General features: G+C 47.0%; 1 protein-coding gene across 1 annotated transcript; it reads left to right on the forward strand.

Moving 5' to 3' along the window:
* Positions 1-11: 11 nt before the first annotated feature.
* On the forward strand, positions 12-13,110 carry RAB33A (RAB33A, member RAS oncogene family). The gene is made up of 2 exons (XM_069074060.1): positions 12-502; positions 12,535-13,110. The coding sequence occupies exons 1-2, from the start codon at positions 236-238 to the stop codon at positions 12,988-12,990; spliced, it is 723 nt and encodes a 240-aa protein (XP_068930161.1). The 5' UTR covers positions 12-235; the 3' UTR covers positions 12,991-13,110.
* The last annotated feature ends 225 nt before the right edge of the window (positions 13,111-13,335 follow it).

The following is a 13,335-nucleotide window of genomic DNA, read 5'->3' on the forward strand; positions in this document are numbered from 1 at the left end:
ACACACACACACACACACACACACACACACACACACACACACACACATACACACACACACACACACTCGCGCGTACCCGCACACGAACAGCCAGCCCCACACGGCACACGCCCGGGCCGACTCCCACACCCTCTGCCCCGAGGCGCCGGCGAGCAGCCGCAGCGGACCCCTCTCCTTTGTGTGGCGGCGGCCGGCCGGCCGGCCAAGGCCGCCCTCGGGCCCGGCGCGCGGGGCCATGCCGCATCGTGCTGCCGCCACCGCCACCGCCTCCTCCTTGGACACGGCCGGCGCCAGCCTGGCCTCCCTGGAGCTCGACTCGGCGGCCATGGAGCACTACGTACAGGTCCGCATCTTCAAGATCATCGTGATCGGCGACTCGAACGTGGGCAAGACGTGCCTGACATTCCGCTTCTGCGGCGGCACCTTTCCCGACAAGACCGAAGCCACCATCGGCGTGGACTTCAAGGAGAAGACGGTGGATATCGAGGGCGAGAAGATCAAGGTGATGGGGGTAGGGAGGGCGCTGGGCCCGGGCAGACTGGCTGAATCTCGGGACCACCGTTCTGCACCTCGGGCTCGGGGACGGTACCAGCTCGCCACACCGTTCCCGCACCCACCCTTGCCAGCTCCCTTTCCTGCCCCCCAAAACCCATTTCAGGTCTCCTCAGGGAGTGGTTGGTTTTGGGATCTAGTTCTTTCTTGCCAGGACAACCCGATCCTAAGGGAATGCCTGGAAGGATGCTTGACTCCGCCCTTGACCTCCGACCCCTAGCGGGCCGGACTTGCCCCGGGGATGGGGTGGGGTGGGGTGGGAATGGAGATCCGAGGTCTGGCTGGGGGCTGGTGCAAGTGCTGGGGCGGGGCGAGTGGTTCGTGAGGACACTTCCTAAGATCCAGAACTGCAGTGCCTCAAAGACCATCTTAGTCAAACCTCCTAATTTTTAGAGATGGGAAACTGAGGCTCAAAGAGGGGAAGGAGTCTGTCCCAAATCTCCCAACTAGAGATTTCACAGACCTGATTTCAAGCCAGGTCCTCTCCCTGGCCCCATTTATAGTTAGTGACTCCCTAGTCTGACAGTGAAGCCGCTGTCCAGCACCAGAGAAAGGGTGTTTCCCTAGGAGAAAAACTCTTTGTACTCCCTAAATGACTCTGGACTCCCAAGAGTCTCCAGCCCAACGAACAAGAGGTCCTGCTGTCTATTCTCCGTCCCCACAGATAGCGATGCCAGTTCTCCCCTTCCCCCTCTAGAGCCAGTGCCCCTGACAGATGTAGACAACTGATTCTCTGAGCTTCACTGGAACGAAGACCCCTTTATTAGAGAATGACATAAAATACATTGTTCTTGAAAGGAAGAGGGGAGGACCAAAAACCCAAACAATGTGGCCCTTCTAAGGTACATATTTGTGCACGTATCTATCAAAGGGTATTTTCCAGTCTGGGGAATGGATCCCAAAGCACTTTGTAAATGTCCAGGTTTCCTTTCGTACCCAGGCTGCCATTAAGACACAAGCCAATTTGGCAAAGCAGTGCTTGGAGTGGGGGGGCAGGTGGGAAAGAATGGGAGATATCAGTAAAGAAAGCTGCCTGATTTTATATTGTAATTGAATGAAGGTTAGCTGAACTGAGAGATTCTTAAAGTGCCACAAGGGCTCTTGGGGACTGTCGGGCCAGGGTTATTGCTATGCTTAGACAAAGCAGATAGGAAGCCTTATTGTGGTGATTTGAGAGGCTCCTCAACCCTGAGTGCCCCAAACTTTTCCTGATACCCAGCTTGCTTCCCAGTGTTGCATTCTAGTCATTCCTTTGGATTAAGGTATTGTTTCATGGGCTCTGCAGAAGGAGGTTTCCCAAAAGAATTTCCATTAGCTAGCTGATAGATGAGATTTATCTGAGTTGAGATCCAGGTTAGGGATATTCCAGGGTTTGTGGCTTGGTAGGGAGTGAGCACTGAAAGAGGGGGTACGTTTAGGGGAGGTATTGGGGAGCCCTGAGTGTGTCTAGATTCTTATGGGTGAAGTGAAACAAGACTAGAATGGGGGTGGGGGAAAACAAGAACAAACCCAGGGCAAGGGAATTGTCAAGCTGAAGATTTCAAAAGGGCCTGAGAGGTCAACTAGTTCTGTCTGTTCAAACAAAATCCTACCCTTTTTTGAAGCTCTTCCCTAATGGGGAGCTCACCCTCCCAAGGCAACCCATCCCCCCTTTAAAAAAACAATGTTTTATTGATGACTTGGATTTCTACATTATAGTCATTTCTGGACATACCACCCCACCCACCACCCAGCTGAGGATTCACTTGTAACAAAGAAAAGCAGTTAAGTACAAACCTCGGACATAGCGACCACCACATCGGAATCAGATCTAGCACTCAGCTCCTGTAAGCCCCCACGTCTTTGATCATTATGATGACAAAGCTTTCATTTTACTGGAGTTTTGGTTAATTGTGTTTCTTGTCCTCCTAGTTCTGCTTGCTTTGACCTGTACCAGTTTGGATTCCTCTGGATTCCTCGCATTCATTATTTTCCCATAGAGCAATAATCTTCTTACATTCCTTTTTGTCAGGACATTTCCCAACCAATGGACACCCATTTTTCTTTCGATTGTCTGCTGCGACAAAAAGTGCTACTTTGCCTGCTCTCTATGTATATATGGGACTTCCTTGGTATGGCTGGGCTCATTTAATTTTGCTTTGCTACTTATTAGTTATATGACCCTGAGCAAGTCACTTCCTTCTTTGGAACTCAGATTTCCTCTTCTCCATAATGGGGGTGACTGTTGTCTTTGCACTCATTCCTTGGAAGGCTTGTGAGGGAAATGATTTGTCAGCTTGAAGATATTGGAGAAATGGGATTTGTTCTTATGGTTCCAATCACTATAGCTGAAACTATGGCAATAGTTCTTGAAGCCCATCGCTCAGTGCAGGGCATTGTTCTTCCCAAAGCCAAACTGGTGATTTAGGAGAATCTGACACATGTACATGAGAAGGCTTTCAGATCTCCCATAATAACTCAAAGCACAAGCAGCTTCTCTTTCTTCAGAGTTCCGACATTTACAAAGCTCGTTCCTGGACAATAGCCCTGTGAGGAAGTCTGATCAATGCAGTGACCAACTGTGACCTCAGAGGCCTGACAGTGAAGTGTGTCCTCAATGGCAGAGGAGTGGTAGGCTGAAGGTGCTCAATGAGGCATCCATTGCCAAACAAGGCCAGTGTGTTAATTTGATTTGTTTAATGGCTACTTCCTTCTTACAAGGGAAGATTCTGGGATGGTGGTGGTGGTGGTATGTATGTACATATGTATGTATGTAAGCATTCATGTGTGTGTGGGGAAGGGAATGAGTCATTGGAAACTGACAGAGATGTTTTAAAAAAATCACATCAACAAACGTATGTGTATGTATATGCATACACATATATATAGTCCTAGGAAGGAGTACAAGAACTATTTTCCCCATTTTACAGAAGAGGAAACTGAGGCTCAGGGACAGGACACAATTTGCTCATGTTTGCATCACTCTGGGGCCAGAGCTAGTAAGTGTCAGAGTAGGAATTTGGATGGCCTCTAAGTCTAGCCCATGTCTTGTTCTACAACAAGCTCTAAAGAGTGATTAGAATTGGGGAGACTTTCATATCAGGGTTGCTGATCAGTGATTGTAAGGTCTGGCCTGGTCCTGGTCTCCTTTCAGTCTTTATTAGCTTTGAGCACCAGCAGCTGGCCAGTGGGAGGGGGGGAGTGGACACTGACAGGCAGAAGACATTGGCATAAGAGGAGAGAGATGACTGGGAGAACAGAGAGGGCCCCCATCAGAGGTGTGGAGAACAATCCCAGGGCCCTAAGGAGGTGCTTTAGTGGGGTTTGTGCAAAGTTTTCCAACCTCTTCCCCAGAACGCATGGGCCTAGGTCTGGCACAAGTCACTAAGCACAAAGCTAGTACATCGTGCACATGGATACTTCATCAAGGTTTGTGTATGCTAAGGAATTGCAGGGATTTGGCCCAAGACGGTGGACAGGACACACCTGTATATAGATATCTAAGGGGAGAAAGAGTCCCACACCCAAAGTAGACCTCTCTGCCATAGTCCCCGAAGGAGCTGGGGGGGGGGGTCTGTGACCTTGCCTCTTGAGGAGCTGCAAGTGGGCATCTAAAAGGCCAATATACATGAGTGAAGGTGGCAGAGAACAGACCAGATAGAGTACTCTGAGGTTTGGAGAAGAGATTCCCTTGGCCTTTCCTCCCCCTACCCCACTACTCTCCTTCTACCTTGTGAGAGAGATACTTCTGGCTGCTTCTCAGGCCACGCTGAAGTAGAAGAGAGACAAGATGCAGGGGTGGGGAACCTGCATTGAGGCCAGAGTATATGGCCCTGTTTACTATAGCTGGAGCCTCAAGATTAAGGAATTATAGGAATGCTGGGGATCAAGGTCCAGGGCATTATGGGAGAGATGAGCAAAAGGTCCAAGGATCATAGCAAGTGTGGCTAGAGTCTAGGGAACGCACAGAAGAGGGGATGCAGGTGGATAGGGTCATCCTGGAACTCAGGAGAGCCTTTGACAGAGCTAGACGGAAGTTCAGGATGTCATGGGAGAGCTAGAAAGAATTTTGGATATCACTGGAAAACTGGGCAGGGGTCCTGGAGGTCCCAGTTCCCACTGAGGCTCAGAGCAGGTTGTGTGGCCTCTCCTCTGCTGTCTTCCAGAATAACATGTATATCATCATCCCTTTGGGGGATCTGGGATAGAGGGTTGAAGAGTGACTTGATGATCAATGGCCCTTCTATGGGCTTTAAGGTTTACAAAGCACTTTTATCAACAATGCCCCTGGGAGATTTGGAGTGGAAGTCTATTGTCTATTGTCCTCCCTTTACAGATGAGAAGCCTGAAGCAGGAAGTGAGGCAACTGCCCAGGGCCACACAAGCCACATTTCTTTTTCTTGTTTAATCAATACTCTTTGAAAAACCCTGAATGTCACTTCCCATGACACCCTTCCCCACACATGTACCAGACAAACACAGGCAGGTTGGCCATGTTTGACAGTGTACACCTCGTTCTGCACCTGTAGTTCTCCACCTGTCTGACAGAAGTTAGAGCCCAGATGAGTCTGCTGAAGTCAGGTTCAGTCGCAGCGTTGATCAGAGTTCTGCCTTTCAGTTCTGTTTTCCTTTATAGCAGTCTGGTTATTGTAGAAATTGTTTTCTTATTTCTCCTCCCACCACCACCCCTGCCCTTCATTCTGCTTGTCTTTCTCTTGGAGTGGGTGGAGCCCTAGCCCTGACTGACAACCAGGTCATGGTGGCCCCCCCCACCCTGCATCACATACATGCATTGCTGTAGAACCAAGAAGACCCCTCCCCACTTCCAGACTGGACCCGGCATCTGTGTGCCCTTGGCAAGGTTTGAAAATTATGCATACACTATCCCCTCCACATCTGAAAATGATGCTCCCTGAGTGTTACTGTTCCCTGGAGGCTTTGAGAAACACACGTGATTTATTAAAAAATAAATCCCAGAGGACCACAGAGAGCAGGATTTTCCAGGCTTACAGATGAGTGCATTTCCAGAAAAGCATAGGAGGAAGTGTCTTTTGTCTTTAACCTGCTCTCTGTGTGCTATAGCACTAGAGGTGTCTGCCTCTGCAGACCCCTGCCCACCCCAGTGTTTTCAGCCAGGTGAAACCTGGGCACAATGGCTCATGTCTTGGCCCTTACTAACTGGGTGGTCTTGAGCCAATCCCATCCCCTCACTGGACCTCAATTTCATCTTCTATAAAATTTGAGGGAGTGATACACTAGAAAGGTCCTGAGCCTGAGGACCCTGAACTTAAAAAAAATGTTAATCACTATATTTCAACAAAGTTGGTTTCCTTTGTAATCCTCTGTATTTTACTTTATGCATTTAAAAACATGGTTGTGAGAAGGGGACCATGGAGTTCAGCAGCCACTGCCCAAAGAGGGAGGTGAACCTTGGCCTAGTCAGCTAGAATGCCTCTTGGAACTCTAGGAAACCTAACCTAGGAATTCCTGGAGCATCCTGGACAGAGGGGTATTAAGGAGGAGGAGGGGTCCCAAAAGGGGGGGGAGTGTGATGGTTACTAGGCAACCAGGAGCCCCATTGTCTTCCCTCTAATGGCCTAGTGTACATCTTTTTTAGCTACTGCTGTCAGGCTCCCCTTTTCCCTCCTCCCTGCAGCTGTAGCCACCTGGTTGGGGCCTGGTCTCCCAGATCTTGGGGACTTGAGGGAGCAGTGGTCCTATTGCTCACTCCTAGGAGAGAATGCCTCTGGAAGTTGGGAACTGAGAGGACATCTGTTCCTCTGTGACTGCCTGAGGCCTGTAGAATAGTCTAGGAGAGGGGTGTTAAGGACTTTGAACTCTTTGGGTGGCCAGATTTGAAAAGGGAATATGAAGGGAGGAAGTTCAAGTGGGAAGAGGCAGTGGGCCCAGGTTTGAATGTGGGATCAGCCTGTTTGGCAGCTGACACTTTCTTTCACTGAGTCTCCAGTATTCTCATGTAAGATGAAGAGATTGGCCCTTCCAGCCCAGAATTCTACCTCTGATGTGGGTACCCAGACAAAGACTAGGATGTTCTTTGAATAGAATGATGAAATTTGTAGCTGGGAAGAGCTCCTCCCTTCCAGATGAGGAAACTAAGGCCCAGAATACTCAAATGACTTACTCACATCATCCAGCTAATGATAGATCTGAAGTGCCCCAAATACTTTTGTTTCCAATAATAACCCATTGTGGGTCATGCATCCATGGGTTTTGTAGCATTCAGCCAGTAAGACTTCTCAGGGCAACCAACCAGTTCCATCAGTTTTTCCATTGAGAAGTAGGGCCGCTCTTGGTTAGTGTTTTAAGAAGGGGGGCCCAGCCCTAGTGTTAGAGAGCCCATTTTCCCAGTCATACCCTTGGAGGTCTGCTGGCCAGGTTTACTAATGGAATTCCGAGGCCATCAGCACTTCTTTGAAGGTTTTGGGAGGTTTTGAGGAGCTTGGTAGGCATTATACCTTGTTTCCTAGATTCCACATTCCTCCCTGCTACCCACCTCCGCTTGCCCTTGACAATAAATACTTCATTCTGTACACAGTACAAGTAGTCCCCAGCTTACCTATGTTCCAGAAAATTTTATTGCAAGTCAGTTGTTTGCAATTTGGACCCATTTTTTAATGGAAACATTGTAATATGGACTGGTTTTATTATCAGGCCAGTCCACAGCTACCTACTTAGTCCACAATGTAGCTGAAATGGAGTACTCATTGTACTGTACTCAGAGTATGGAAAGATAGAGAAGGAGGAAGAGGAGAAAGACAAAGTTTCCATTTCTGTGCTTAGGCTCAAGGCCAGCCCTGGGCAAAATTTGGAACTAGGTGACATTAGCATTTGGCTGCTCTCATTTTCTCCTTCCCCTTTCTGAGCTCCATTGAACCTCCCAGGGACCTTATGCTGACCAATGGAGCACCCTCCCTCCCAGATCTGCCTTAGCTCTCATGCCCCTCAGTTAGTGGAAAGTGAACTGGATTTGACTTCAGAAGATTTAGGTTTCACCTTACCAGCTGGGTAAGTTCTCTTCTCTCCAAGCCTTTAGTTTCCTTTGAAGGAGAAGCCAATACTGTCTATACTCCTGGTCTAGGTCTAGGGCTCTTGGAGCCCTTCTTCCTTCCCTCCCCATCCCCATACCCCAATCAGAACCACTGTTATCTGAGGGAAAGAGGATCTCAGCAGAGTGTTAGGAGGAAAAGGGCCTGGTTTAGACTTAGGTAAGTATGACTGATAGTCCTGTAATCCTCCCAAAATTATCTGTATTTTTGAAAGAGAAGGCCTGTTATCACCCGTGAATCTAATACATTTCACATTTCCTACAGCCTGGACAAAGTGAAGAATGAAGAGAAACAATTGCCAGCAGCAGCAGGAAGAGAGAGAGAGATTTGGGGGCTGGTAATGGTCACTTTGATTCAACAAGCATCTATTAAATGTCTGATTATGTCAGACCCTGTGCTAAACACACTGTGGATGTGAAGATACAAAAAAACCGGTCCCTAGATGTAGAGTTAGAAGAGACCTTAGAGGTCATCTAGTCCAACTCTCTCATTTTACATATGGGGAAACTGAGGACTAGAGAGGTTCTGTGCCTTGCCCCAAGTTATCCAGGTAGTGAAAGAGCTAGGATTCAAACCCAGGACCTTTGACTTTGAATCTAGCGCACTTTATACTGTCCCTCCCCTCTCACGTAATATTAGGTCTTTTAGTGTCTTAGTCCCTTGCTAGACTGTGAGGACAAGGACTGTATCTTCACCTAAATTTGTATAGTCCTTGGTGCCCAGCACAGGGTCCTGTACGTAGCTGGGGCCTATTAAGTGTTTGTTGAAAAGCTATAGAAAGAAAGGGACATATTAGCCTGGCCTGGAAGATACTTTCTGAGGACTGAACCAAGCTCTCCCCACCAGAAATAACAGGATGTTATCTAAAGTCTTCCCCCCCCCCGCCCTGTCCAAGGGAGAAACCTAGAAAGCTAAGCTCCCCTGTTGGTCTTTGCCAAACAGGGTAGTTTGTCTTTGCCAAACAGGGAAGGGATAAGGGATGGCCCAGCCTGCTGGGGACTGGTCCAGTTGGCTCAGGAAAAACTTCCCCATCCTGGGTAAAGGGAGAGCCTAGGGCCCTGGAACTGCCCTCCTCAAACCGCCAGGCTCCAATCCTGGCTCCCTCAAGCAGGTGGCCATGACTTTGGGCAAATCACAATTTCCCCTATCTGGATATAAACTTTGTGATTTCACTGGAGCTGGTGTGTGTGTGTGTGTGTGTGTGTGTGTGTGTGTGTGTGTGTGTGTATGTGTGTGTGTGTGTGTGAGACTGTGACTTTGGCAGCAGCTATGTGAAGGGTTTACTGGGAAGGGGAGAGACTGGATGATATTTTTATATGACTTTCAATCACATGAGAGCAGAGCCTAGCACACAGTTGGTACTCAATCAGTGCTTGTTCCCCCCACTTTCAAATGTGGAGAGAAATGTGATACTCTTTTTGACCCTCAGCTGCTTGCCTCCTGGTCAGGTGCTTTTGTATTTAAGTCTGTGGTATAGAGTGGGATGTTACAAGTAACTGGGGGTAAGGGCAGGGTCTAAGTTAGAATTCTTCAATTAAAATCCACAATAACAATTACTTGTATATCTATAACACTTTGAACATAGAAAGCAGTTTCCATACCACAGCCCTGTGAGGTAGGTAGTACAAATAATGTTATATTCATTTTGCAGATGAGGAAACTGAGGCATAGAGAGGTAAAGCCACTTGGCATCCAATGCAATGGATATTTTTATCCATTTTACAGAGCAAGAAACTGAGGCCCAGAAGGGACATTTCTTGGTCTTTACTCATGGCTAGTCAGTACAAGAAGTGAGACCAGAACTCAGGTCTGGTGAATCCCAAGCTAGGGCTCTCTGTCTACTACCCCCAGAGGGGTCCAGCCATTTTGGAAGTAGCAAAGCAGGCTTCCAGAAAGGGGGGGCACCCTTCTGTCCTGACACAGAGTATCACAATGAGGAAATCAAATACTTCTCCCACTCCCTTTCCACACCACCCCCCTTACCACCCTTGCCAGATATTTTTAGAGCCTTTGTGTTAATGCATCTGCTTTATACCTTCAGGCTTTTTGGGATTCAGCCTCCTGGAGTATAAAAAGTAACAGGGTCACATATTTCTACTTGAGAATTGTACCTGCTAACCTCCTCTTGCTCCCTAGCCTGATTTGGGCTTCCCTCAGCCTTTCCCACTGGTGAGGTGGTGGGTGGGGCCTTCCACTGGGAAAAGATCACACAGTCTTTCCTCTGCTGTCATAAGCAAATCAACTACAGAGACTGAATGACTTCCCCTGGGGATATTGGCATTGGACTCAGTGCCATTAAGCACGTGTTTGTTAAGCACCCACTGGGTTCTGGGTGCTAGGCAATCTCTAAGGGTCCCCAAATATTCCAACAGAAGCCTTCAGGGATGCTAGAGAGGGAGAGTGTTTGTGCACCAGGTATGAGGTCATACTTGGATCATAGGGCTGACTCAGAGGTGGAGAGGCCCTAACGCAAACCCTATATTTTACAGATTGGGAGACTCTGGTCCAGAGAAGAAAGGTGACTTCTCTTAGGTCCTACAGGAAGTAAATAGCAAAGCCAGGGTTCAGAGGCAGGTCTTCTGATTCTGAATCTTAAAGTCTCTCCACTCCACTACATATTTAGCAGGGAAACTAGGAATTAAACAATCCTTTTGGAAAGTAAATGATCACTGCCTAATTTAGGTGTTTACTAAATACTGATTTTCAGATGGCAGATTTGCTTTAAGTGGATCACATCTGTACATTCCCAGCAACACATCATCTATGTGTATAAATGTCAAAAAACATTTACTTAAATACTTAATATGTGCCAGGTAAACTTGGGAAACCCATATAGTGGAATGGTTTCTAGACTTGAGTAGGGCTACTGGTTTGTCGCTTTCCTGGAAGGGTTGCTCTCTTGTTTTCCCCTCCTTTGAGCCCACACTCTTTTCTGGCTCATGCTTGTCCAGTGCACATTCAGAAGAATTCTGTTGATACACACCTCCTTCACCCCCAAGGGTACTTCCAGACAAATGTACACTTTTATTTATTCACCCTTTTCCATACAGATTTCTGGACAATTAGAGGTTCTTACTTTGGGCCCTAGGAGAGAGGGATCTGATTTTCAGAGACCATTGCTAAGGAACAAAATCCTTCTGAGGCCATATCCACTGACTCACAGTTTCTTCATAGAGTAGAACCCAGACTAACCAGTGCCCTCAATGAACCTGTCCCACAGTTCTCAGTTTTTAGGAGAAAAATGCAAAAGGAAAAAATAAGCTTAAGTTAGGGAGTCAAGAAAAAGAGGAAAAAATTACTTCTGAGGGGTGTCTTAGGAACTGTCCATGCATCTGTCCAACTAGTTGGTATTTTTCTGTATGTATTTACCCCAACCATAGGCTTCTAGGAAGCAAACACATCAGAACAGAAATGGACCTTGGAGATCATTGAGTTTTATAGAAGAAACTGAGGCCCAGACAGGGGCAGGGACTTCGCTCTGTCCTCCTGGAGCTCAAAATCTAGAGTAAGCACCCATGTACCTTCAGTTATTTTCTGCATCTTGTTATTCCCTTATCCACCTTAAGGTGATTTTAAAGTAAAACAGAGGGAAATTTTGGTGAACTGATCTCCCCAGGGAATGGGGTAGCAGGTGGGAGGGAGGGAATTCTAGGTTAGTCTTATTTTCTAGTTAACCAACAGTAAGTTAATCATTTAAAAAATAAATTTTATTGATATCTTATTTTTACCTCACTTAAATTTGCCCCCTTCCATAGAATCTTATAATAATTTTTAAAAAGACAAAAAAAAATCCAGCAAAACCAATCAATACTTAAAAAAAATCTAGGGGCAGCCAGTTAGCACAGCGAGTAAGAGCACCGGCTCTAGTGTCGGGATGACCTGGGGATTGAATCCGGGCTCAGACACTCAGCACCCACCCAGAAACACCTGGCCATGTAATCTTGAGCAAGTTACTTAACCCCGATTGCTTAAAAAAAATCTGCCATTCTCTGGACCATCTACCCGACAAAGGAATGGGGAAGGTAGGTCTCCTCATACTTCTTCTTTGGAGCCTGGCCTGTTTATTCAACAAGCATTGATTAAGTGATTAGATTACTATGTACTAGGCACTTTACAAGTATTGGGGATACAAACAAAAGCAAAAAGAATCCCTCCCCCAAGGAGCTTACATTCTAATGGAGGAGACAGCATAGAAACAATTAGATTTGATAGAATTTATATACCAGGCAGATGGATGGTTCCCCTAAGAAGGGAAGCCAGTAGCAGCTGGGGATGGGGGGGGGCAACAAAGACTTCCTGGAATAGATGGGATTTGAGCTGAGTCTTAGAATCTTCTTGCTGATGTCAAAATCTACTTCCCCCATTTTAGTAAGTAGAGGCAGCATAGGGAAGTAGAAGGAACCCTGGATTTGGAGTCAGGTACTAGGTTTGAATCCTGGCTCCTGCTTTGTGACGCTGGGCAGGTCACCTAACCAACCTCTCTGGGCAGAGGCTTAGAGAGGCAGAGATGAATTGTTTCGAAGGAAGAAATGACAAGACATGAGGGGAAATCATCTGTTGTGTGAGCGATGTACAGTTAGATTTATTAAACTGAGGAAGAGGAACCAATAGAAATATCTAGGGGAATTAAGCTTTACTTAGCCATTAAATGAACCTAAAACACTTTCACGGAGCTTTTCAAAAGTGGGGAATTATTTTATTGATTTCATTTAAATTGGTAAAACTGCTTTTAAGTGAATTTTGTCAAGCCCCAGATTAAGCTTTCCTTTGTACTTTGGCAAGCCTCGGCTGCTGATCTGAAAACGGGCCACTTTCAGCAAGGTGGCAGTAACTGTCTAGCTTCTTGTCTGTTTGCTATATCCACTGGCTGTGTTCCCTCTACTGTCTGTGTGTCTTCCCCCTTCTGAGTCGAGATCCCGATTCTCCTATCTTGCAGGTGCAGGTCTGGGATACTGCAGGCCAAGAACGGTTCCGAAAGAGCATGGTGGAACATTACTACCGAAATGTGCACGCTGTGGTCTTTGTCTATGATGTCACCAAAATGACTTCCTTTATCAACCTGAAGATGTGGATCCAGGAATGCAATGGGCACGCTGTCTCCCCACTTGTCCCCAGGGTGCTTGTGGGCAACAAGTGTGACTTGAGGGGCCAGATCCAGGTGCCCTCCAGCCTGGCTTTGAAATTTGCCGATGCTCATAACATGCTCTTGTTTGAAACATCCGCCAAGGACCCCAAAGAAAGCCAAAATGTGGAGTCGATTTTCATGTCCTTGGCCTGCCGTTTAAAGGCTCAGAAATCGCTGCTGTACCGAGATCTGGAGAAGCAGCCAGGGAAGGTGCAGAAACTGGAGTTCCCACAGGACCCAAACAGCAAAACTTCCTGTCCCTGTTGAAGCCAAATGGTTTCAGATGAGCTATTGTTACAATTTCTCCCCTTTACCTGTGACTCCACCAAACTGATGAACACAGCTTGTTTCTGTACAAGTTGACATTAAAATATGATTTGTATAGATTATTACTTGGATTCCTCTTTTGTTTTCTTTTGGGGGGGGCTCTTGGGTTTTCTAGATTCAGGGATAACATTACATGATAAGAATAACTCCCTTTCCCATAATGCTTTGATTTTGACAGAGCATTTTCCTCACAATGATTATGTGAGGGAGAGGGTGCTAAGAACATGGGGGTGGGAGGAGCAACTAGGAATTGTTTGTTTGCACTAGGATTGGGCTGAGGCAGTG

Source organism: Petaurus breviceps, unplaced genomic scaffold, assembly GCF_028583685.1.
Source record: "Petaurus breviceps papuanus isolate PSGF00001 unplaced genomic scaffold, PetGlider_PUasm1.0 90881, whole genome shotgun sequence".
Taxonomy (NCBI): Eukaryota; Metazoa; Chordata; class Mammalia; order Diprotodontia; family Petauridae; genus Petaurus; species Petaurus breviceps.